At 40.4% G+C, this 25,913-nt stretch overlaps 2 protein-coding genes across 4 annotated transcripts in view; one reads left to right on the top strand and one right to left on the bottom strand.

The window, feature by feature from the left end:
* ZFC3H1 (zinc finger C3H1-type containing) overlaps positions 1 to 9,765 on the bottom strand; it is a 40,593-nt gene extending 30,828 nt beyond the window's left edge. Inside the window, exons 1-5 of one of the 2 annotated variants that reach the window (XM_071552213.1) lie at positions 9,087 to 9,765; positions 4,343 to 4,762; positions 1,252 to 1,316; positions 795 to 993; positions 375 to 601 (exon numbers count right to left, since the gene is read on the bottom strand). In XM_071552213.1, the coding sequence (XP_071408314.1) occupies positions 375 to 601; positions 795 to 993; positions 1,252 to 1,316; positions 4,343 to 4,762; positions 9,087 to 9,693 (1,518 nt within the window). In that variant the 5' untranslated portion in view covers positions 9,694 to 9,765. The remainder of the gene's footprint in view (positions 1 to 374; positions 602 to 794; positions 994 to 1,251; positions 1,317 to 4,342; positions 4,763 to 9,086) is intronic. The other variant, XM_071552214.1, reaches the window with a different exon arrangement.
* TMEM19 (transmembrane protein 19) overlaps positions 8,817 to 25,913 on the top strand; it is a 33,334-nt gene continuing 16,237 nt past the window's right edge. Inside the window, exon 1 of one of the 2 annotated variants that reach the window (XM_071552221.1) lies at positions 8,817 to 8,840. The gene's annotated coding sequence lies outside the window, so the exon portion shown is untranslated. Of the gene's footprint in view, positions 8,841 to 19,365; positions 19,415 to 25,913 lie in introns of those variants that run through there. The other variant, XM_071552219.1, reaches the window with a different exon arrangement.

The raw sequence follows: 25,913 nt of genomic DNA, 5'->3' as shown, positions 1-25,913 counted from the left end.
AGAGAAGAGCGCCAAGAAAGGTTCAGTGATTGGTTAAATTACAGACTGGTCTTTGATCACAACATTCAAAATGTCTCTAGGAGAAACATGCTTTACCATCGACTTGCAAATGTACAGCTCATACAAGACTGATTTCTAAACCCAAAGGGAATGCCTGTCTAGCATGGGATTAAAACACTCTGAACACTGAAATATTTTGATCTTTTCTTTGGTTGTTTTGTTTTTGTTATTCTGGGGGCAGGGGAAGTGGGTAGAACAATGGGGGATGATGCAGATGGGGTGGTGACACACAGAACCAGGTAGGGTAGGGCAAGACAGAAATCACTCATGAATACTCAATGTATCACATGAACACCGTATCAAAAATTTGTTACCCTGCTTCTTGATCTCCTCTTTACTCCAACTAGCTTCATAAATCGATTGTACTGCTCTTCTTGATTTGACAGGTCCCTAATTTTTCTGATTTCTTCTTCTCTCTTTCTTCTCTCCTCCTCCTCTTCTTGTTTTCTCTGGTCTTCCTCTTTCTGACGCCTGTCTAGCTCCTTTTGCTGCTGTATCTTCTTTGATGTCTTTGTCTGTGGTTTCCGCAAAGTCTGCTTGCCTTTAAATAAAAAAATATGTGGTAACTCCACCTTATCCAATTGGTTCCACCTAATCCTAGATTCTTCAAGAGTTTTGAGTAGACGTATGGGAGCTTAGAACAACTAAGGGCTCACTGCTCAAGGTTTCACATAACTTTTTTTTTTGGGAAGCCATGCCATTGATAGCCATTTCAGTAACATTAAACTTATTACCTGCAGCACTAGGTTTTTTTGTTGAATGTGCTTTTGTACTGGCTTTGACTTTCTCTGTTACACTTTTCGTTTTTGTTAATTTTTCCTTGCTTTCCTTCATCACCTGTTGTTCTTTTTGCTGCCATTTTTTACTAGCAGACTGAAGTGCAAGAAGCCTAAGTTGCAATTCAGACATCTCCTCCTCATCATCAAGCAGCTTCTTGAGAAGAAAAAAGAAGAAAGGACAAGATAAAAAGTCAAGAAACATCATTTAGTAACTTGTTCTTTACAAAGTCTTTTCAAAGTCTTTCCTAAATGTTCTTACTAAAAGGCTTAAAAATCCTACTTTACTGGTAAGTGCAATTTGTTAAAAACTGACTGTTTCTATTACTGAAACATTTCTGGACTGCCATTTGGAAAAAGCCATCAGAGTATCACAATGCAATTGTGCCTCACCTATGGAGGAACACTTCCTTACCTTTTCAGATGTGACATCAGAACTGCTAAGCTTTCGCACTGATGTTTGTTCTTTGTTTTCTGCACCTTTTAAGAGAAAAAAAATATTGTATTTCTGAGCAAGCTGTTTCTCAAGAGACAGAGCCATATTAAAACGATATGCAAAATTTCATCTATACAAACCTCTTTTATCAGTATCATTGATATACAGTCTAAAACAGACAGCTGTACATGCAAGTTCACATGAACACACACTCATATAAACCGGGCATGTCTGATGAAATTCACATCATCATTACACCATAAACCCAAGGCATGATTTGTCATTTCTTCATAATTCTCTGTCTTAATGTTGGTATGTACTTCCCCAAGAATTAGAGGAAAACAAATACGGAGATAAGGAAAAAGGAGGCTTCTTGCCATCTGTTTTATACTACCATCTTGTATCAGCTCCTGTCCCAAGCATCTCATATTCCACTGGCAGCTATTCTGAGTAACTGGTCCTTCCTTTGCAGAACTAAATATAAAGGCCCAAAGCAGCAGTAAGAACACACTTGCTCCATTTCACAACAGAAGAAAACAGAAAACAGTTAACCTACAGAAATGAATAGTAGATAGTAATGATTTCCCACTAAACAATTCAGATTTTGACCTATTAAATTTGTTAGACTGCCCACAATATAACCACCTGATTATTGCTGTGCGCATGTACACACAAATTAACATACTATATTTTATAGATAATACATATAATGTTGCATATGTTGTAATGTTACATAATTTAATTATTATAGCCAATAATTGTTAGTTGATGGCAAATAAATAATTACGTAGTTTTTATATAGCCAGACATATATATATGCTCATATGCATCAGAGGACAGAAGTAAACATTTAGAGAAGATTGGAGTTCTTCTCATATACTAGCGTTTTCTTCAAAGGGAGCTTCCCTTCCACAATTCCAATTGGTAGAAAATAAATTTGCAGTCTGAACAGTGTTTACTCTTTCAAGTATTTAATGGAAGTCACATTCAGAATAGCACTGTTTAAAATATACCAAGACATAATATCTAAACAAAAATGAAACGTATAAAATGCTGAAGGTCTTCCTGCTTGCACATACATGTGTTCCTTTAAAAATGCACACATACAAAAGGAAGAAATATAGAATCTAATACCCATAAGAATTAGAAACAAAAATTCAAAAAGATTACTACACTAGGCAATGATCCTTAACCATCCAGCCCACATGATGGAAGTAGGAAGACACAGAGGGTACAGTAGTTTCTGGCATGCAGGCATATGCAGGGACACTCCAGACAAACCCAAATGCTCTTTCAAACCAGAAAGGGACAATATGGACACAGCAGACTAACACACAAAATGGGAAGTAAAGGAGTGAACACTGTCAATCCTTCAGAGCAGCTGAATCACAGAAAATTAATTCTAGAACAATCCTCAAACTTCCCTCTCTGAGCTCTAAGACAAGTTCCTCAACTTTTACAGGTCTGTGGAAACATTCAGTACATCATTTAAAAATAAATACAACACGCAAATCAAATTACGTTAATTTCCCCATACATGCATAACCACACAGTCCACATTCACTTGATACACAGGAATCTGCAATAACTCAGGTCAGCTGGGTTTTTCTTTGGAAGTCTGTATTACACTGTAATAAACAGGCACTCACACACAATTTGTCTGCTTTCAGACCATTCATATGTCATACATTTGAGTGGCACACAAAAATTAAATGCTTTTAATATGCATCGATTATAGTAGAGGCATTCACATAGTAGAGTATATGTATTATCTTTATATACTATAGCATCTATTTCACTGTTGTATGAAGTGTATTCTCAACTTCAGTGCTTTTAAGTTTTGAAGTTGGATTTTTTTTGAGATGGTTTTATTTTTTAAATAGCTGTTTTGCCTGGCTACACTGTCTTCCCACAGGGTACTAGTTCTTCTACAGCCAACATTCACTGGCTTTCTTCATGTCTGCCAATAAAAACTATATTAGCTCTTGGAGAATACAAGGATTATTTTTAGTTTTTATTAACGGGAAACACACAAGGAAGAAAAATTACCTAGAACAAAGTGGTTTGACTCTGTTTTCTCTTTTTGTTTCCTTTATAGGTTTTGTCTTCCCAATTCTCAGCCCAAAGTTACATATAAATCATTTTGACTTTCAGTGCTCCAGTCCCGCCCTTCTTCACACTCCTAATTACTCACCAGTGCTCTTAATCCATTTATTCACTACTTTGTCTCTTCCCACACAGACTGTTAGTTTACACACACTGACAAATTAGATAACATCAGATGACAAGTGATATCCACGAGCACCACCCTCAACCACAGCAAACACTTAATAAGTGTTAGAGTACGTGTTAATAAGCTAAGTCAGCAGCCTTATTTTGCTGCAGACTTAGTAGTAGTAAGCTCAAGGACTTTTCCCACAGGTGAGGTGGCCACGACCACTTGTTTCTCACTAACTGGTTAATGCATCTGAGCAATTGCACTCTTTGTCCTGCAGCCCAAAAGCATCCTTGGTGAGACACTTATTCTACCCTTTGGATGCTTTGCTCACACAAATACTTCTATTCCTGGCCTGTGATTACTTCACTATTCATGAATATCAATAATGATCAAAATAATCCTAATGAAAGTAACTTACTAAGACTTTTTAAGAGTGAAGAAAGCACGCAAAGAGGAAATGCAGAAAAAGAGGTCTCTGAATGTTCTCTTTTGAGCTAAAAAATAACCACATTTTGCTTCTGCAGAAAGGAACAAGGGAAAAGCAGAAGTAAGACTTGCAGTGAGGTGCCAATATTTCTGCTGTGAACAGCAATTAAAACCTTCAAATCTTGTCCTCACGCTTTCTGCCAAATGATCAGTCTAAGAAAAAACACTATTTGAAATACAAAAACAAAACCAAAAACATGCTTCCAAGCACGTTTTATGTAATTGAAGGTATTACAAGTATGTTAAACCTTTAACTTATAACTTTTAACAGTTGAAGTAAAATTTCCCCAACACCTAAAAAATACAATGATAATAACAGCAAGCAAATAGAACTTTACAAGCTAAAATAACTTTACAAGTATTTACCTTGGCCAGATTCTGTAGCTTCAGATTTTTGCAAGGACTGTTTAGTTCCTTCTTTGCTTTTTTTTAATCTGCTCCTCTCAGCTGGAGTAGGCAGCTTTTGTCTGAGAGGTTTCAATTCAAATGCCTGAAAGCCCATTATTGGATTTTTCTCCTCAGGAGGTACTTCTTTTACAGCATCTGTTTTAATACTGTCATTTTGTACAGTTTTTTGGTCCTCGGTGTCCACTGTTTTAGCATCATCTTGTTGTTCATTTTCTTCCCTGTTGCTCAAAGCCAGTCTTTCATCTTTATTAATGTGTTCAAGTTCTAATTGTATCTGCTTATACTTCAAGAGCAAATCCTCAAAACTTTCTTCCACAGAGCTTTCATTTTTAGAAGAGTAGTTCTGCTTTCTAGATGGCGACCTTCCAAAAGTTTTGGCTGAATTATGGGTCAAGAAACTTAAGACAAGAACTTGTGTAACCTTAAAACAGTGGCAATAGCACCAGTGAAGACTAAAGTAAGAGAAGTGCAACTTAAGATCATTCTACTATATTTTTATTTTACCTTAAGGCTAGCTTGAAAAATATCCTTTATAAATACCAGCAGCATGCAAAAGATGTAACCATTATTATATACTGACAACTTAAATAAACATTTTCTCAAACCAACAATTTCAAATACCCTACTTATGACACGGTGGTCATGAATTGCTGAGAAGTCTCTCTTTTGCTCACACCATCCTCATGGAAACAACAGCTGTAATGCTGAGATTGTTCCCTGTCACACAAAGTCAGACTTCCAGAGTTTGTAACTCAAGTATTGACTCCCCAACGGACATTCTGAAAAAACAGGTTAAATTAATTCTCACTCATTTTACCCTTTCATAAAATGCCAAGTCTGGCCCCAGCACAGTGACATACTGCAGGAAATGTTAGTCAACAAAAGAACTGAAGAATCAATTAAAAACTGAAGGGAATTTTAAGAAGCAACTAAAGACTTGCAATGAAAACATTCAAAAATTCTGTAAGGATTGGGAGTTACTCATTACTCAGAAAAGGCTGCCCATGCATGCCACCCAAGGGATACTGCCTTAGTAACATGCTGTCCAAGGCAGGCAACAGAAATATTCTTAAGCAACTGTTGCCAGAATAAAAGTTCTCAATATCAGAGTTCAATTCCTCTTACCTTAACTTGACACTTGAAAAATAGTCATGTTCAGGAGGAAATCTTTTAGGATACCAAGCCAGGTTTGACTCATTCAACTCGAGTATCAACCCCACTGTGATAACAGCAGACTCGCATCCAGTTACCCAAAATGCTTTTTCATCAACCTCATCCTTTACAAGAATAAATGGAGTAAAATTGAAAGCTAAAATAGGCGTCAGACATATTGAATAGAGAGGAAATGAACTTCACGTTTGTCTTTTGCTCACAACATGTGTCAATTACTTGCAAGTTTTGCTGTTAAGTTCTAACACAAGTATGAAGGATATTGATATGTAACCTACAAAAGCAACTTCCATAATAACCAGGAAATGTTTGCACTATACATTTTCTGAAGTATCAACACAGAAAGCAGAAACTAGCAAAGATAAACTACATAAATTCCAGACAGCAATCAGTCTATAAATATGCTGAAAATTCTAAAACCTGTTTGCAGTATAACACCAAATTATGCAATAAGCATATTTGCCAAATTCACTTCCAACACATTTCTACTTCCAACAAGGCCACTATATTAGTGACTTCCTGAGTCACAGGAAATTCTGAACCTAATTAAGTGACTTAACATGACTTATAAAAATAAGTCCAACTATCATCTGATACTGAAAGAAAGACAATAGCTTCTAAAGTCGTCTAGAGTTGGGTAACAAGACAAAATTTTGAGATGTTTTCTGTGCTGAGGATAATACAATCACTAGAGCTCCCACAATGGTGCTAACCACAAATTCTATGGCTTGCATATGGAGAAACTTTTTTCTGTGTGGTTCTACACACACAAGACAAGACTCCACAGAGTGATGTGAAAGGCAGACAGGCATATAGATATTAAAACAATTGTGCTTTAATGAACTCGAGAGAAACTTCATCCTACAACTAAAAAATGGGACTAACTGAAAAAACTGGAGGGTTAGAAATGAAAAAAAGTACATTGTTAAGAGTTCAGAATTCAAAGAAATAGAAAGTCTCATTTTGGTTCCATATTTCAGACTAAAAGTCCACAGTTCTCCATGCAAGAATTCCTACAGAATGATTATCTAACAGCTCCACATTAAAGTTGACAGGAATTAAAAGAGGAAAGCCTATTACAAGCTAACACACAAAAAAAGTATCAAGAATTCTTTAAGTGTTCTGTGTCCTTTACTTCACTTACATATATATTGCTGCAAAACATTGTGCAAAGCACTACTTCCAGGGATAAGGCAAGTAAACCAACTCTGTTGTAGCAAACTGCTGTGCTTTAACCCCGAACTGCAACTCATTACCATGCAGCCACTCTCCCACTCTTCCCTCCCCTCCATAGTGGGGACGAGAAAAAGGTAATGTGGGTTGAGGTAAAGTGAGTTAAGAACAGTTTAATAATGGAAATCAAGTAAAATAATACTTAAAAGGGAGCTAACAAAAAGAGAGACTGGAATAAAGCCCAAGAAAGGCAGGTGACACACAATACAATTGCTCACCACCTATTAGTAGATGCCCAGTCCATCCCCAGGCAGCAGCTGGCAGCTCCCCACCAGCTTTCCCCAGTTTACACACTGCATGTGACATTCCAGGGTATGGAATCTAACTCTGGCCAACTTTGGGTCTCAGTTTTGCTCACTTCCTGCTGCTTGTGCACCTCCTCGCTTGCAGATCATGGGACACTGAAGCCCTCGATTTAGTGCAGGCACCACTCGGTAACAACTACAACATCACTGTGTTATCAACATTGTTTTCATACTAAATCCAAAATGTAGCACTGTACTAGCTACTAAGAAAATTAAGTCTATCCTAGCCAAAACCAGGACTCAAGACTTGTAAACATTTTACTTTCCTGGGAGAATTCTAAATACCACTCCAGGTCACAAGCCTCCTTGTTAATATCAAAGTCTCTTCTGAAGTCACATGCCAACAAACTACACCCCTACTCCATTAATATTAGCAACACAGAGGTACCTTAATATTTAGGAATTCTGTAACAATGACTCATTTTGGTGGGAAGGATATGGAAAATACAGAAAATAACCCATATTGAGAGAAATTCATGGGCCCTCTTTAACTGTATGATCGATAAATAACTGAAGGTTTACTTATTAAAGAGCAAGAGTGTTAAAATATTCTCTACCACGTTAAAACAGAAGATTGCATCCTAACTATCAGGAATAAAAATACTTCAGACTTCATCAACTTCTACTTGCAGTTTGAAAATGGAATTAACTGGTTTCTGAACACTCTTTAAACTAAAAGGGAGAAGGAGACTCAGTATGACTATTAACAGGGTCTGTTTATGACAATCTATACAGTGGCCCTGAAAATTATTGCTTATGCAGAAAAGTAACCATCTTCAGCTACTCAGGGCAACACTGCAAATTAAGAGCCTTAAAATCTATTTTCAGCACTAGAACTGTTTTACTGTGCAACTCACTTCTTCACTCGCTGCTGCTCAGAATAACCACCTTGCATAAACTTTCAATGAAGACTTCAGTAATGCTGTAACTTCACCAAATGAAATTACATAAAAGCATCTCTGTTGCTAATTTACATATTACATCCACATTTAAACAAACCAAAAAAAATAATCACATGGATAAATAATCTTGTTTCTGAAAGAACACAAGGATCCAAGGAGTAGCTTTTAAGGCCTTGAGTGCTAGCTCAAGTAGGAAAACCAGTAAATTCAAGCAAACACACATCCTTTGACTATTGATATGGAGGACAATAAAACATTAAAATTTCAGCGAATAGGATTTAACCACTATCTCTCGCTATGTTTTTAACACTCATCTACATTTTCAGTTAGGTAACAATGAAGCTACATCAAGCAACCAGGCTGCCCCAAGCCCGCACTAGTTCTTTTGTTTCTTCCTAGAGTAAACAAGAAAAATTAAGGGAGCTCTTCCCACTGCTTTCTAAGAACAATCAGTAGAGAATATCTTAAAAGGAATGTTGGGTATGGCTTTCCTTTGAACATCCATATAAAACACGTTTTGTGTGTGCAGACCCAGTTCAACTTGGCTAAAACTGCCTGAAGGTGTATCTACGTGTTAACAGCCTCTGAAGGGCTGGAAGCAAAAATGAAAAAAACAGTAGAATCCTTCATTGCCCAATATGGGAAATTAATAAGCTTCGGCTTGTAGCTTTACAGTTGAGTCACTAATTATATACAGTAAAACTGCCGCACTAAAGACCGACCCCGCTTCACAGTATTTGCACTTCGGGCTAGAAAAGCAGCAGCCCGGGATCCAATCGACAAAGGCTTCCTCTCAGGCTACGTTTTCTCCCTACACGGGACCGATCGGCCAAAGTCGCAAGCCAGGTCAGGCCAGTAATCCGCTTCCCAGCAGCCTCTCCCCGAGCAGCTGGGTCGGCTGCCCCAGCCAACCCCCGGCACTGGCACGGGCGACTCCCCTCCGTTATCGCCGTGGGAGTCCCTCTGCCAGCACGCGAGGGAAACGCGCCCCTTCCCGGAGCTTTCGGCCACGTAGCTCGGCCTCGCCACACCCAGGCCCACCGCCGCAGCTCGGGCTCCCCGCCCCCGCTCCCCCTCACGTCTCAAGGATACATTTCCGAGGCGAGGGCTCTCTCCAGCCCTGGCAGCTGCTGAACCCGGTGCCGCCCCCGCCTCCGGGCGGCCTTCCCGGAGGGTTGCCTCCCCGGTCGCCGCCGTCTCGGCTCCGGCCCCAGCGCCCACCGCCGCGGTAGGGCCGGCCTCGGAAGCGGAACCGGTCCAGGGCGTTGTGGCTGCGCTCCCAGAAGGAGAGCCGGGGGCCCGTGTCGGAGTGCGGTCCGGGCGGCATCCGCGGCGGGGGCGGGTGCGAGCGGAACGAGTCCTTGGGCCGGTACCCGCCGTGGCCGTGCACGTGCCCCGAGTCGGGCGGGGGCTGGTGCCGCGAGCGCGGGAAGGGCCGCCCCGGGGAGGAGGACACGGAGCCGCTCCCGTGGAGCCCGGGGGGCGGCCGGCGCCTCGAGTACGGCCTGCAGCTGCTGCTGCTGCTGCCGCCGCGGTCGCCACTGCCGCCGAGGCCGCCGCCGGATTCGGAGCCGCCGCCGCCGTAGGGCCCGAAGCCGTTGTTGTCATCGTCGCTGATCTCGCCGTCTTCCAGCTCCCCTTCCTCCTTCGGGGAGAGCCCGCTGGGGTCGGGCGCGGCCGCTGCCTCCGCGGCCGCCATGGGCCCACCACAAAGGTATCGGCGCGCCCTGCGCCCCCTCCGCCCGGCCAGCGCCGGCTCTCGCGAGACCACGCCCCGCCCGCGGGGCCAGCGCCGCGTAAGACAACAGCGGGGCGGGGCAGCTCCCGTCGCGAAGCACCTTGGGTAGTGTGGTTCTCCGCTCCCCTTGAGGCCGCGCGGGGCAGGGGGCGGGGCACGGCGGCAGCTCAGCCTATAGCGTGGCGGCGACGGGGGCGACAGCCAATGGGGACGCGGCTCCCCATCGAGGTAGAGGAGGCGAAGGGGCGGCCGCCATGCTGTGGGAGGGCAGCTCACAGGGTAGGAGGGAGGGGTCTGCATGGCCGCACAAGTGTCAGTGGCAGCTCCCTCACCGCCGTCCGGGCTACGGGGACTGGGGCCTCCTGCGTGCGGACCGTGCGTGCTGGTTACACTTCCGCTGTTGGTGGGGCCCAGGCCCTGCTGGTCCCAACCCAGGCAGTACACAGAGAAAGCAGCGGCGTTCAGACATTTGCGCCCCAGCACTCTCACAGTAGCTAAACTACTATTAAAAAATTTAAGTAGTTTTTTGGAAGCTCTCCAGACCTGTAATCGCTTGGAAACTCAGATTGCCCCTAATGGCTTTTGTGACAGAAGTGACAAGTGAGCAGCAGAGAGTAAAGCAACTACATTAGCAACTTCAATCATTTATTTTCATATCTCTAAGTAGCCTTCCATTGTTCCTCAACAGAGATTTGAGAACTAGGGCTGCTTGCACAAGAAATGTACCATATGTGTAGCCAGGGCCTCCATATAAAAAAATGAGCAAGGCAAAATAAACAATAAAGGGAACCCAGGTGGTCAGGCAGGCAACACCAAGTCCCTGTGTAACCAGGTGCATTGTCTTACAGCAGTTCATAAAGTGGACACTTAGAACTTTGGTGGCTCCAGACAGAAAGGATGTCCAGAGATCCTTGGGGAAGCCCCTCAGAGACCTTATAAGGACATGGATATATGCTAATAAGTATTGGCAAAAGTTGTGAATGTGTAACAGAATGCAGGGAACGAAAATGAATAATCACCTAATGCTGACGCGTGAGCTGTAGTGAAGATACCTCAGTGTGCACGTTGGTGAGATCATCAGTGCACCCGATGTGCTGAAGTCATCCAGCATGCTGTAATAAAATGATGCCTGCCTGCCAAAATTCACAAATGAAGTCTTAGATGTTCCTTTTAAGTGCAAATTTCAAGCAATGCTGCATTGTTTAGGGTTGCCCCATCCTACCTGGGTGCTGACTGGTGAGCAGTGATTGCTTTTCAGGGCAGAAGGAGAAACCTACTTCTAAAAAAAGCCTTCCTAAGTCGGATTGATTGTGGGGGTGAGTGTAAGTGCATCCCTTAAGGAAAGCTGTTTGGAGGTTCTACCTTAAAGAGAACAGAGCTACCTGGAGTATGTGTGGTGACTTGTAGCCAATGAGAGGCTGTGGTGTATGCAAGGTGAATTGGTTAACCAACTATGTGTTGGCATGTTGGATATGAGAGTGCTTTAAAGGTGTGGACATTACTGCATGAGAGAGATGTACTAGGATGTGAGAGTCAGTCAGATCTAGATCTACTGATGTAATAGGAACTAACTTCTTCTACTATGAGCTATGAGAACTGTCTGTTAACCTATCTTGAATAAACTCCTTAAGATGTGAGCCTTCTGATCAAGCCTTCTGATGTCTGCTGTGCCTAAGCTCTTCTGACCATCAGTCCACAACCCAGCTCGGTGTAGGGGGCTCCCCCTACAGTTGATGTCTCCTGGAAAACTCCAAAAACTTGACTTTTTAAACTTCTAGCACAGCCCCTGAGAGTTTCTTTTCCATTGTCACACATGCTAAATGCCTTTACAAATTTGCTGTGGTTCTCAAACTCGGAGAAAGACAGCTGCCTCTTTGTGGGTTTCCTGAAGGTGAATTATTAAGTGCCTTGGTGGTTTTTTTTAGTAAATAAGTGCTATAAAATCACAAGCACCAAAATAAAAATCAGGATCACATTACTGTTTATTTTTCTTCTTTGCCTGTCTCTCTGGATTTGTTTTAGATCCAACAAGAATAGAGAGAGTGGATAATGCCAATTTTTTTTAGAGTCCAAAATGTGCCAAACAAGATGACTTTTTTCCTCAAAACACTTTTCACCCTCTTTTTTTGACCTAACTGGTTAAACTACGATTTAGAATAGATACCATTCCTGTGACTTTCCTTCATACGAAACAGAGTAGACTAATCAAATGCCTATATTGTGTTCTAAATTTCTCTAATGTCCTCTGTTTAAAACAGTGTAGATTCTGTGAAGATATTTACAGGGAAGAATGAAGCAAGTTCAAAGTTTGACGCTTCCCCTCTTCTCCCTCTCCCTCCCCAGGTATCCATCATTCTACAGTAGTGTGTTATTTCTGTCAGTACTTCTGTTCAAACAGTTGGTATCTCTAGGAATCAAGCTTACACTACTTTACATATCCCACAGTACATATGCAAATATGACACAAGACCTACAGAAAACTTTCTGAAGTAGCAGCTGGAGGTCAAGCAGGTTTCCTAAACTTTGCTAGGTGCCTGCATCCATGTGTGAAATCTAATCCACTGTAATTACAAAGAAGTTTCAGTATCACTACATGTAGGCTGTAGAAATTTCCCTCCCAGCACACATTTGCTTCATTGGGCATCCCACAGGTTTGCCTATGTCTGATTCCAGTTTCCTTTGTACAGTTACCTTTATTTCTAAGCATTTTCACCCACCAGTAGGAAATTAGTATTGGTATCTTTCAGACTGGGAAGGAAAATGTTTATAGAACATTAAGGTATTTGCAAAACAGCAGCTGTTTTATGGGAAATTAACCTGCTGTGGGTATTGCCACTCTATTGATTGTTACTGTATGTTTGCCTACTGCTCATCCAACAAGTGTGCTGAATTATTCAACAATGATATATGATCTGCACTATAAATTTCTATCTGAGACACTTAACCATCCGTAAAGAAGGTCCCGAGAATGTTCCAGTGGCTTTGCATATCCTGTGGTATCACATGTCCCTGCTTTCATTTCAGTCATCTGACACTGTCTGCTTTTTACTATCACCTAGGGTTGTCAGGCAAATCATTCTAAATTTTCAGGACGAAGCAGATTCATCACAGTTAATAAACAGAAAAATTGATAGTGTTAAATTCTTTTCTGTAAAGGGAATAAAATGGTTCATTTACAAAGAATGTGTTTTTCTGGTGGGTTTAGTACCTAAACATTTGAACCAAGGCCATAAGCATTTGAAAACTGCAAGTCAGCTGCTATTCAAACATAAAACATTAAGAAACTTTCTTACTTACGGCACAGGTAATAAATGAAAAAATTTTATAAAGTTTCATTGTAATTTGTAAATTTAAGAGAAAAAATGCATTTTATTTTAGCTGCATTTGACTTCATGCCTTTAAAACATTATATTGCTGCTGGAGAAGAATTTTTTTCAGTAAAGAATAAATGGAATAGTTTAAAAAACAGGAAAGTATATGTTTTACTGCTGGAGCATGAAATTTGATTTGTTTCAAAGTCTGAGGCAGAAAATTACTAACATGTTTACCATGTAAATTCAATTCAATTATAAGAAGTAAAATTAACTTTGTTTTTACATAAGCACAATCTGAGTTATAAGAACTGGGTCACATTTTAGAATATATAAGACATTCAGTGTCTTTTGGTACTATAATGTTTGGCTGAAGTTAAATATATGATTTTTTTCTGTTCTTCTGGCTTTGCAAGTGTCAATTGCAATTATAGGTTCAGGGGGATCCCCCAGTTGGGGAGGTAATAAAAATAAATATATTCTTTGCATTTCTTCCTGTGTTCTGCCTGTGCCAGCTGACACGATGTTCATTTAATCCATACTCTGACACTATGGTAGTTGCTCAATTTCATACAATTTTGTTGTTCTGTTTTTTAACTAATTTCTTCTGGATTTTTTGGACCTTTTTTGTAACATAAACCTGTGTGAAATCTGCCAAAGAAGAAAGCCATGTCTATCCAATAAGGAATACCCAACTTCAAAATAAACATTAAGTATAAACAAGTTCTTACTAGACACAGTTAATTGTCTTCAAAAGATATATGAGAGTAAAAAAGAAGTAAAAATTAGAGGAGGCAGCAAGTTTGAAAAAAAGAATAAAGAATTGCATTCAGACTGCAGGCAGAGCTGCACAATAAATGTTGAGAGTTGCCTCATGAGATGCTGAAAATCAGATAATTTTTCACCAAGAGATATATCTGAGCAAATTATATTAAATGCCTTAAGGAATATTTCCTTGAATGAGTTAAAAGTACAAGGTATAAATATGAGATATTTATATGAGATGGGTGATTAAAATTATATATTTTGAAGATTATTTATAAAAACTTTTCAAATAAAAAGGGTAGTCTGTAATCTTTACTTTGCAGTGAGTTAATGCTAAAATATGAATCAGTCACATTGATATGCTCAGACACTCACTCAGTGATGAGAAAAATCTCCTTTTTATGACTGTTCAATTATTCAGTATCTATTAGTTACTAAAGTAGACTATTTTAAAATCTGGAAGATGTTAAAATGTGATTTTAGGTTATCACATCAGATATTAACAGTCTGATGAAAGAGCTTGTTCTGAGACTTCTGTCTTTCCTAAAGTGCACACAAGAAGCTTTTTTCTTTTGGAAGAGGCTTTATTTTTAGAAACATAAAATAAGCACTGTAGGTAACTTCAGTTGGAACACTCTCAAGGAGCAGTTAACTTCCTGCTGTTAGATGTTGCTAAAAAGAATGGCAGTTTCCTCTAGGGAACCTCAGCACCCTTTCCTTTTTCCTTATCCCCAAGGGATTTCACCAGAGGATCCTGCATTGGTACTTGAGACTCTACATAAGCCTTTCAGTAAGGGCTCCTGGAAGTGAATAGCATGTTGAGGAGAAGTAAGCAATCAAGGTCAGAAATTGAACCATAGAATAAGTGCCTTCTTTAAGGCAAAGAACACTGTAGGCTTTTTCTGTTGAGTTTGTATTGTAGTTGAGTTTGTACTTGTGCTGGACACTTAGCCCAAGGTTAACCTCAAAGACTGTGGTGAGTGTGTAATACTTTTTTTGCCCTTTGATGTGATGATTGGTGCTCCTCAATTCTGCAAATTGTGTACATGGTTCATTATAGCTATTTATATTGTTATTTATAGTGTGTGGGTGCTACAGCCAAGTTAGAGATATTTAACAGATCAAATGTCTGTGGTAATTTTTTACATTTAGATAGGTATGCAAGTACTTATGTAGAAGATTAAGTGCAACACTTTCCATTATTTTGATATTGTCATGTTTTTTCCTCAATGCTTTTTAAATGCTGCAAATATTCTTTAAAATGTAAAATCTAAACTAAAAGCTCAAATTAGCATGATTTAAAATAATAAAAGCAATTGTTATTGTTCTGTTTGACAGGTAAATAATGCAATGGGTTTGGTTCCATGCAGAATGTTGGAAGGCAAAAGAGTGAAAAAAAAACTTTAATTTCACATTAATTTAACATGACGGTTTTGATTTTTTTTCTGATGAAGAGTGTGAAATTGTGCTGTCGCATTGTCATCTGGATATGAAAGGTATAGTACTATTCTTTTTGTTAAAAACACTTTGGAAACATATAGACGCAACACCCTATCTTGTCCTCCAGTTTTGAAAATTACTCTCTCTCAGGTGGCATGTTGCATTTGCTTTCAAGTATCAAGTGTTTCAAGGTGCAACTAATCCCAATTGGTGGGTAGGAGTTTGAGCTGCATGCATATCTGTATTGGATCAGTTCCCATTTGTTATCAGTGAAGATGATGTTGGAGAAGGAATTTCTGTCCTCAGGGGATTCCAAATTTGTTGTTTTACTGTCAAATGACATGCTATGGGAAGCATGATGGCACCTTCAGTAGAGTGAAGAGGGATATGGGAACACACCCAACATTTTGACATGTGTAAGTCTTCAGTGCACTGGTAGGCCAGTTGAAGAAAGCTATTTTCATAGTTTATGTAAAGATATAAAGACTTTTAAGTGTTTGAGGATGGAGCATCTTTTTGGATTCCATGCTGTCTATCTTGAGTCATCTGTGTGGCACCTCAGTGCAGACTCAGGTCTATGGTCCCCAACAGTGACACATTCAGAGGCAAGTTCTGCAAGAATTTATTTATTTTTGCCTGTGAGTGAATAGTCTTCCCAGTGTTAAAGCCCTGCAGTAATTCAGCGTAACCTCATCTGTCACCTGTGACTTGGATCTATGTGGTGGCTTAGGTGGGGTGTGCAGTAGTAACCTAACAGGTTTACCCAATTCATACAGACATAGCATGTATTTTTATTCACAATCATCTTGATGTATTATAGGACCAAAGGAAAAGCATTCAGCTCTTTTAGGCCAGTTTCTTCACAGGTTTTGGCAAATATATTTCTTAAACAGATTCCTTCCTTTAAAGAGCTCCAAAGTGTAAATGCTGTTGGATTTGAAGTGCTTTACAGAAACCCCAAACAGCTTGTTCTGTGAAATGAGTCCCCTGGTTGCTATGTGGTACCAGGAGTATTCCACTGTGTGGAATCAAAATGATGTATTCTCTCAAATGTTTCTTGGTGACAGTAGTAGCATCTGTGTTTCTACATGGGCAGACCTCTATCCATCTTGAGAAAATGTTTATGATTACAGAAGTGTATTTGTAGTTCCAGCATTTGGACACCTGCATAAAATCCCCTTGCAAATTTACAAAGGAAACCCGTGGGTCCAGGTCTGCTGCAGCTTTGCTTTTGACCCTTCATCTGACGTTATGGACCAAACAAATTGTACAAGTACTGCAGTATTGTTCTTACAGAAAACTGGAGCAAACCAAACTTGTTACACTGCTACAGTAACCCCACCAGGTGGGTCACACCACCAAGATAAGGGAGGAGAATCTGAGGTTCAACAAAGTGGCATCTGTGGAGGGCCATAAGGAATCAAGGCATAACTAGCAGCCCTGGTATTTTCATCAGGGCTCGGTCCTGTAGAAGAGAGTTCTGAAAGTGAAGCAGGCAGTGAGTGACTGGTCTGTGGAAAGGCTGATGACAGCATATTCAGGAGCGTGCCAGCCAAAAAGGACCACTGTCCTTGCTGATTGATCAATTGAGGCATTTTCTCATGTGGTATCACCGTAAAGGAACATGAGTTTAGCATTTTACTATTGCTAGAAGAGCAGGTAAGAGTAACGCTTGCAGAAGACCTTCAACGTAGCAGCAAGGCACTTGCATAAGAGTGCCAAGGGATGTTAAGAAGATGAGTTTTCAAAGTCACCCACAGTTGTGCATAGCCCCAAAGGCATATCAGGAATCAGCATAACACAGAGGGATAAGGAAAACCAATGGCTCTAGTGCAAATATGGAGGTGTGAATCAGGACAGCAAGTTTTGCAATGTGTGCTGGAGACATGGTTGGCAATAATAAGCTTCCACACCTTTGGTACACCCTGAGGCTGGATCACAGGGCTAAAGCACCTCTCCAATGGAGACTGGCTTAGAGAGTTAGGGTTGTTCACCTTGGAGAAGAGAAGGGGCCAGGGAGGCCTAATAGGATCTTCCAGTGCCTGAAGGGGGCTACAAGAGAGCTGGAGAGGGACTTTTTAAAAGGGCATGTAGTCACAGGACAAGGGGTAATGGCTTTAAGAGGAAAAAGGGTGGGTTTAGATTGGATACTAGGAAGCAATTCTTCACTATAAGGGTGGTGAGGCACTGGAATAGGTTGCCCAGAGAAGCTGTGGATGCCCCATCCCTGGCAGTGTCCAAGGTCATGTTGGCCTTGAGGCTCCAGGAAACCTGGTTTTGTGGAAGGGGTCCCTGCCTTGGGGTGGGAGTTGGAAGTAGGTGATCTTCAAAGTCCCTTCCAACACAAACCATTCTATGATTCTATGGTTGCCCTGTGGAGCCACAGGGACAGAACCCTTCTGTAAGAAGGATTCTGTCTGGTTTCTGTAGAAGAATATTTGACTTTGGCTGTGCTGCTAAGTAAATGAACTTGGATCCAATCCCTCAAGGCCAACTGGTGCCTAGGACTAGCCCACTCTCTAGGGACTTCCTGGAAACATCTCCTTGGAGCAGCCCAAATGCATCTGCAAATGAAGTTTATAATTAAGCAGTGTCAATTACTGAGAGGTCAGTGCTTCAGCTGCATCCAGCTGCTATTTATTTTTTTATTTAGCAGTATAAATTTATCCTCAAAGTCTTCTCTCTGTTAACAGAGAAAGAAAAATCTCTTTACTGGTTGTTTCAGTTCCCCTAATGTCAATTGACTTCAGAGGGGGAGGACACACTGAAGGAATCTCCTTGTATTATTTAACAGGAGGACATTGACTTCCGTAGGCTCAACTTAACTTTTATACATTACAAGTGTCCTAAGCCAATGAATTCTTGAACATCATTCCATGAGATATTTCTGCAAAAGTTTCAGTACCTTACATCAGCCAGCAAATACTAGTGGCCTGATTATTGTACTATTTGTATTACTAGTTTTATTACTAGTTGTATTTTGGATGTGAGCATTTTCTAGTGGAACTGTAAGATCAGTTTTCAGGTAAAAAAATAACAAAGTCAGAGACTGTCCATGTGGCACTACTGACTCTGGAAGAATTCTTGAGTTGCTCATTTTCAAAGCCTTTGACAAAAGTTCTTTCAGTTTTGAATCTTTAGGAGGAAATTTAAAAAGGGTGTTTTTAATGCAAGTACTTTGCTCACAAGGACTGGAACAACTCCAGCATGCCTAAGGCTTACATCTAAATCAGTGGCTGACATAATTAAACATAAAAGATGAATTCCAGATACTTGAACAGATTTACAGGTGAAAGTCTCAAATAATGAACATAGAAGGAGGCTGGTGAGGTCTCAAGGTAGAAGAGTGCAAAATATATTTTAAAAAGTCATGATCCATTCTACTGAAATAATCATGGATATTAAAAATGTTCTGGTTTTATTATTTCTTTAGATTTCTTCTGGGAAGATTTTGTTTGAATCCAAGTAATTCTCATTTCTACATCCATATTACCCAAGGTCAATGTAATCAAGAAAATACAACAAATGTAGCAATACTTAGTAGGTGGGAGAAAGCCTCCTGTTGTTATAGTGATGTCTTCAATTTCCCAAAACTGAAGGATCTCATATTTATCTGGAAAAGCAGAGCACCAAGTTTTGTTTATGTTTGTTATGACCATGCTAGGGAATAAATGAAGATTCCTTTCACAGATTAAGAATGCTTCCCTCCCCTTCCCCCACCTCCAAGCTTTTCAAAACTTTTTTTTCAGAGATTAAAACAGTGGTGCTACCTTAGATTGTTGTGTACAGTGACAGGGCTTCAATACCTGTTTATGACACTGGGTGGATCTCTAAAGTCAGGAGAACAAGAAAATAAATCTTTAATTGACACTGTTTTGGCAACAGAAGAGTGGATTGGGCTCCACCCTGTTTGTTAGCATCTTGATTTCTCCATTTTTAATCTGCTTCATGTCAATGATTTCCCATGGCATCACTTGTCAACTGAAAAAATGGGAATAAATTATCATGGCAAAGCAGCAGAATAGGCAGTGAAATATTCCTTTTGATGAGAAACTTTGCTGAAAACATTGAGAATCTGCTAATCTTTGTCATAGGACTTAAACTCATCATACTTTTGAAATATTTTTTCTGCACCAGTTCTGCGCATCTGGACTGAACACAGAAAGGTACGGGATATTTCTACTTAATTTTTGAGCTCACATTGTTATACCTTGTTTAGGTAAAACTTTCCTTCCTTACTCTGTAGTTTTCATTTCCCAGGATGTCTTCACATTTCATACTTAACTATTCAGTTGCTAAGTAAAAAAGTCTTCAGTTCTTTAGCAGTGTTTGAAGTTAGATGTTCAGGTATTTCTCCTGGGAGAACCAGAACCAAAACTCAGTATTGCCAAAATCAAAGTATTGTATTTGCATGAATAAGTGTATTGATTTAATATGTATTTAATGATACAAAAGTTGTTCTTTATTAAAAAGCAAATCCCATAAAATCCAGTTTATTGGTCACAGAGCACTTACTGCTTTTGTCTATCTGCAAAAGGTGGCTAAACCTGTAGTACACTTAGCAAGTGCACTCCAATATTCCTATCTCCAAGGAAATAATGTTCATCTGGCTTAACAGAAAACTGAACATCTCCCCAGGTACTATGCAACATATAATTTTTCAGATACAACCTTACAAGTGCAAATGTACAATCTACAGTAAATCTAAGAATTGTGCCTTTTAATTTAGACTACAAATTTCATAATAATGCTGCAATGTAGTTAAATAATTCTTTTTAAAAACATGGGACACCACTTCTATCTGTAGTATTCAATAGACTGCTCCTAATGTGTAGGGTGTCCTGTGGCCTGAGACCAAATTAATGCAGGGCTTCTACATAGTATCAGGTGTGGAAGGTCCCACTGTGCTGTGTATTTAAAGTTGCTTACACCCCCAGTGGGTAAATTATGCAGCTAACTGTTGAAGGATGATTTTATTATCTGCAGGATTAAAAATTGGACTCGATAATCCTTGTGTGTCCCTTCCAACTGAGCATGTTGTGTGATTCTGTGATTCTATCATTTATTTTATTACATGATCCAGAGACTCGGCTTGGGCCTCAAGGCAACTTTTAGAAATGTTTAATGAAATGTTTAATATAATGTTTCATTGTGTATAAAAAAACTGGCAGATCACCTGGTTTTATGTTGTCCTTTATTAAGTTTCCCATGTGGTCTAAAATGAGGTATTTACCAATATTACTTTCTTTCCTTAAACTTTGCCCATTTCTGAAGTTTTTTTAACCTTTTAGGATTGAACTGCTTTTGAAAAGTGATGTACATGTTGCTAATTCAGAGAGATACTACACTCTTAGTAGTTAAGCCGTGCCTTCATAGTTGATGATTCTGCCTCTCAGCTGTATATAACATCCAACTGTAATGTTACAGTCATAGTGCCTTTATTCAGTTTAAAATTCATAGCACTTTTGATAAGTCACTTTCAGCTATCCCATGCTTTTAGTAACATAAAAAGTAAAATGAAGCTGAAGTTGATTTAAGAGGCATTTGGCATGCTTCCATAGGTTTTATATACTGGATTATAAATTGAAACTAAGAAACGTAACGGCAGAAAAGAGTTGCGATGGCTATTTTTCTGTACTTCCCTAGTCAGAACTGAATTAAGTACATATGCCATCTATTGTGCCTCTAACCTTAATCAGCTGAAACAAACAAATAAAGACTACATTCAGTAATGGACAAAGTGATGGTTTACTGTATTTCTCCTATCAGAGCTAGCAGGAGCCTATCAGTATTCATCAGATAGTTTCATTCATCTGTTTGATGGTGTTATTGATAAAGGGATTCATCACTATTGATTGATATGCTTGACACCTATCACAGAATCTGTTTAATAGTTATCATAAAAATCATTTATAGAGTATGCTTAGCAGTTATTATAAAAATAATTTAAACATAAAATACAAATATGCAGAAGTTTGTGCACAGCAAGGGAACAGAGCCAAGACAGTTCCCAATTAGAACTGTCCTTGAAGTTTCTGAAATAGAACAGACACCATGTGGAACTGAGATAAATCAAGGGATATGTCAAAAGAACAAGCTAATTTCTCAAAAGTAGCCAAGAAAACCAATTCGAGTTACTTTTCGAGCCAAGGTAAAAAGGACACACTGAGGAAGACCTTGATCTTCATCCCCAAAGGCTCTCGAAGACCCCGGCCCAAGGACACTGGTAACCAAGGCACAGACTCAGAGAGGAGGAGCCCAGGCCGGAGAGAATGGAAATTAGTTCTTGGAGCTCATTAGCATAGAGACTGCCTCTTCTGGGGGAAATGATGCATATGTATGAATTATGAATATGCATGTTTGACTGCATATAAGCAAGCCTGTAAGCACAGATGGGTTTGCATGTATTAGGAAGAGCTATCCCCCATGCACCCACTGCCAAATAAATATACCTCTCTATAACCTTATCGGCTGTAGGGTCAACTTTCCACAAATCATTATCATCATCTACCTTGAGGTTTTGTGTCAATCTGCACATAGTATCACCCCATCTTCCCTGACTTGCATGACATTGCAGCATTGTACAGCCAACAAGAGTTATGCCAGAATCATTTGGTGAGTGTTTTGTTACAAAAGCATCCCACCCTCTTCACAAGGGAAAGGCAGAGAACTGGAGTCGCTACAGCTTAGAGCAACTGGAAAAAAATGTTGGAAAAAGGGAATGGGAGGAGATACAGTCTCATACCCTGACTAGAGACTCAGCAGGTGAAATACTACCAGCCATTGATTACATTGTCAGTTTACCCTTCAATGTCAGTTTACTACCCATTGATTACATTGGCAGTTTACATTGTGTAGTTCAGTGCTGTTATTTTTCAGATGTAGATAAAGACATGATGAGCAACTGCTTGAAAAGACTCAGTTAAAAACTATTCACATAGACACAGCATTTTGGTACTTGAGCCACTGCTCAAGGAAAGCATAGTTTACCATCTATCTCAGTTTGAGGGGCAAAACCCAAAATGTTTACCCACAAGCAGAGGAGGGGGTTTCCTCCACAATAATCATGCCACTCTTTATCAAATTAAAGAAAAGGAACTTTAGTCATACAAAGGATACAAGAAGGATAACTGTTCTTAACTGATGTATATATATATATATATGTAGGTATAGGTATAACTATAAACAGACCAGAGCAAAACCGCTTCCCCAACGTCACAGAAATAAAAAACAACAACCACAACAACAAGAACACCCACACCAGCAAGTTTCCTCCTGGAGAAGAGTTATACTTATGAGGCAGTATCAGTGTCACAGCCTGGCTGGCTGCAGGGTGACTTCCCAGTTGAATTCTGTCCCTTTCTCTGTGTCTCCTGCGTTCCAAATGAAGAAGGAAAACTGGAAAAACGACGAACCGCCGCGTGTCCTGGAAAGCAGCTGCAAGTTCTCTCTCCCGGGTCGCTGCCCCAGCCGGGGTGGACAGGCCGTGATGCTGCAAGCAGTGGTGAGACTGAAGCAGAGGCCGGGATCCCAGATGCAGGAACCAGGAGAACAGCCGTGACAAGGAGAAAAGAAGCAGCTCAGCAAGAAGCAGCAGCAGCGAGCAGCCAGGAGCAGTCCGGGGAAGCCAACAGCAGCCAGGAGACGGCTTCTCCTCTACCCAGCACACACACACCGCTCCTGCGTTCCGCCGAGCTAAGAATGGGGAAGTGTCCCCATAAACAAAACAGACAGCCTGCCCCCACCGAACCGATCAAGAAGAAGATGGTAGCAGTTAACTACTTCTTTTTGTTAACTAATGGCACGGGCAGTTTGTGGCAGGGGAGAGAATTTACATAATACCAAACTGCAACACCTATTGAGATTATTTTTGAAATGATTTGCATATTTCCATTGCTCTTCATCATCCAGTGGCTTACGGGGTGGTCTACTTTTTGAGCCTCTGTGATGAAATATAAATTGACAAATAATTGGACTTGATATCATACTGATATGGTTTCTCTATCAGGAAGAAATGTTTAGGAATATTATAATAATACACTTCCCTTTTGGGAAATGCTGCTGAGCTAATATCAAAATATATCAGTTTTGACGGACTTTTTGGAAAGCTCCTGAAGTCAGGGCAGAACATGAACAAAACTCTTGTAATATGGACATCCCTTAGAAAACCATTAGTCTGCTGAATGGAGTACTCAGTTAAAAAAAGTAAACCCACTTTAAATCCTTGTTCTGTTTAGTTCAGACAGGGAAAGACTGGTAAGTATTGGTCTTCTACATGTCCAATGATTTCCCTGTCATTGATAAAACAATCATGTATGCAGTCAAAAATCTCTCATTTTTAGCTCATTACATTTGATCTTGCTGACAAGAAGACAAAAATAAAGAAAAAAAAAAAGAAGCTTAGCAAGCCTGTAGGAATCTGCGCCCAATATTTTTATTACAACTTTATTTCATATCTAGATTTAGCTTTGGTTGACCCCTTTGCCTCCCAATATTTCTTACAAACTTAGTCATCTTAAATCTTAGCAGTATTTACCAGAATTGTCTGCTAACACCCTAAAGGTATGTGTGACACAGTTCTTCTGGTGAAGATCTGTCCTGGTGTAGGCTGGGATAGAGTTCTCAGTATCTAGTACAGTGCTGTGTTTTGGATTCAGTATGAGAATAAAATGTTGATAACACACTGGTGTTTTGGTTATTCTTAAGTTGTTTATCCAAGGACTTTTTTGTGTCTAATGCTCTGCCAGTGAGGAAGTATCAACAAAAAACACCTGGCAGGGACCTTAGCTGGGTCAGGTGACCCAAACTGGCCAAAGGGGTACTCCACACCACACACCATTGTGCCCAGTGTATAAACTTGGGGGGAGTTACCTGGAAGGGAGGCCAGTGAAGGTTTAGAGATCACCTCTGGCATTGGTCAGCAGGTGGTGAGCAACTGTATTGTGCATAACTTTATTATTATTACTATTATTATTATTATTTACTATTATTAATATTTTTACTTTGTTAAAATCATTAAACTGTGCTTATTTTAACCTAAAAGTTTTGCTTTTGATTCTCCTTCCCATTCCACTGGGGCAAGGGGTGGTAAGTGAGCAGCTGTGAGGTTCTTAATTGCCAGCTGGACTTAAACCACAACAAGATCCTAAAATGTAACTATGATCTATGTGGAAAAAATATATATGTGCATAGTTCTATCACTTCTTCTCAGTCTGCCTAAAGAGGTCACATTACTGATTTGAATCATTATGTATGACAATCCACACCCATGGAAATTGAGGCAGATGTGGAAGGACATGTGTTTTCACAAGATAAAAACGCATGTAACATAATGATTCTGAATAATTTAAAAGTTATCTAAATCTAAAAGCCAGCCAGTCCGGTTCCCTTGCATAGCAATTATTCTGTCAGCATAGACCATGCTCTATCTAATACAGTGACACAGAACGAACATGCAGCTTTATGATGCCAATCAGTGGTACTCTGCCAAGCAGATCCCTGAAGAGGCCAAAGTCTGCTCCTGAAGTCCAGAGCAGCGAGCTTGCTGTGCACTCTCCTCACAGCCCTAAGGATCTTGAACACCACCATTTCATGGTCACTGCTGCCAAGGCTGCCCTTGAGCTTCATGTGCTCCTTCAGCCCCTCCCTGTTTGTGAGAACAAAGTCCAGCAAAGCACCTCTCCTTGGTGACTGCTCTTATCACCTGGAGAAGGAAGTTATCATCAACACACTCAGGAACCTCCTGTATTGCTTGTGTTCTGCTGTGATGTCCTTCCAGGAGATATTGATATGGTTGAAGTCACTCATGAACATGAGGTCCCTCCTATCTGTCTATGGAGAGATGTATCTGCTTGGTCTTCCTGGTCAGATGGCCTGTAGTGGACCCTGACTATAATTTACACAGAATTTACACAGACTATTCTGAGCTGGAAGGGACCCACAAGGATCATCGAGTCCAACTCTTAAGTCAATGGCCCACACAGGGGATTGAACCCATGACTATGCCTCCCTGACATCCGATCCCGTCAGATCTCGGAAGCTAAGCAGGGTCAACCCCGGATTAGTACTTGGATGGGAGACCTCCTGGGAAATGCCGGGTGCTGTAGGTTCTAGTCCTGAGGACTTCACTGTCACTGTCCAAGCTTGCTCGGCTGTGGCAGATGAACCTCAGGAATTAAACGGTGAGGCCAGTTCTGTGCACGCTGAGCCTCACCTAAAAAATCCACTGCGCAGGCTGGAAGGGCACACCCACGTGGGGACAGCCCTTCCCAAATCTTCGTTCGCGAAGCCGAGCCACACACACACACACATTACAACCAAGTTTTAACCAACTGAGCTAATGTCACCTTATCCTTGCTCTCCCTTTAATCCTGACCCATAAGCTCTCCATCACCTCCTCATCTATCTGCAGGTGGAGCTCCATGCACTCCAACTGGCCATTAACATAGAGAGCAAGACCACCTCCTTATCTCCCCTATCTGTCCTTCCTATAGAGTCTGTATCCTTCCATTCCAACACTCCAGTCATAGGAACATTCCCACCACATCTTCATGGTTTCAGTAAGATTGTAACCCTGCAGACAAGGGCACATCTCTAATTTCTATTGTTTATTCCTCATGCTGTGAGTGTTTGCATGAAGTCACTTATGTTGGAGCCCTTGATTAA

The sequence above is a fragment of the Pithys albifrons genome, chromosome 3, assembly GCF_047495875.1.
Source record: "Pithys albifrons albifrons isolate INPA30051 chromosome 3, PitAlb_v1, whole genome shotgun sequence".
Lineage (NCBI taxonomy): Eukaryota > Metazoa > Chordata > Aves > Passeriformes > Thamnophilidae > Pithys > Pithys albifrons.
The sequence above is the reverse complement of the archived record's forward strand: the minus strand, read 5'-3'. Positions and strand labels throughout refer to the sequence as shown.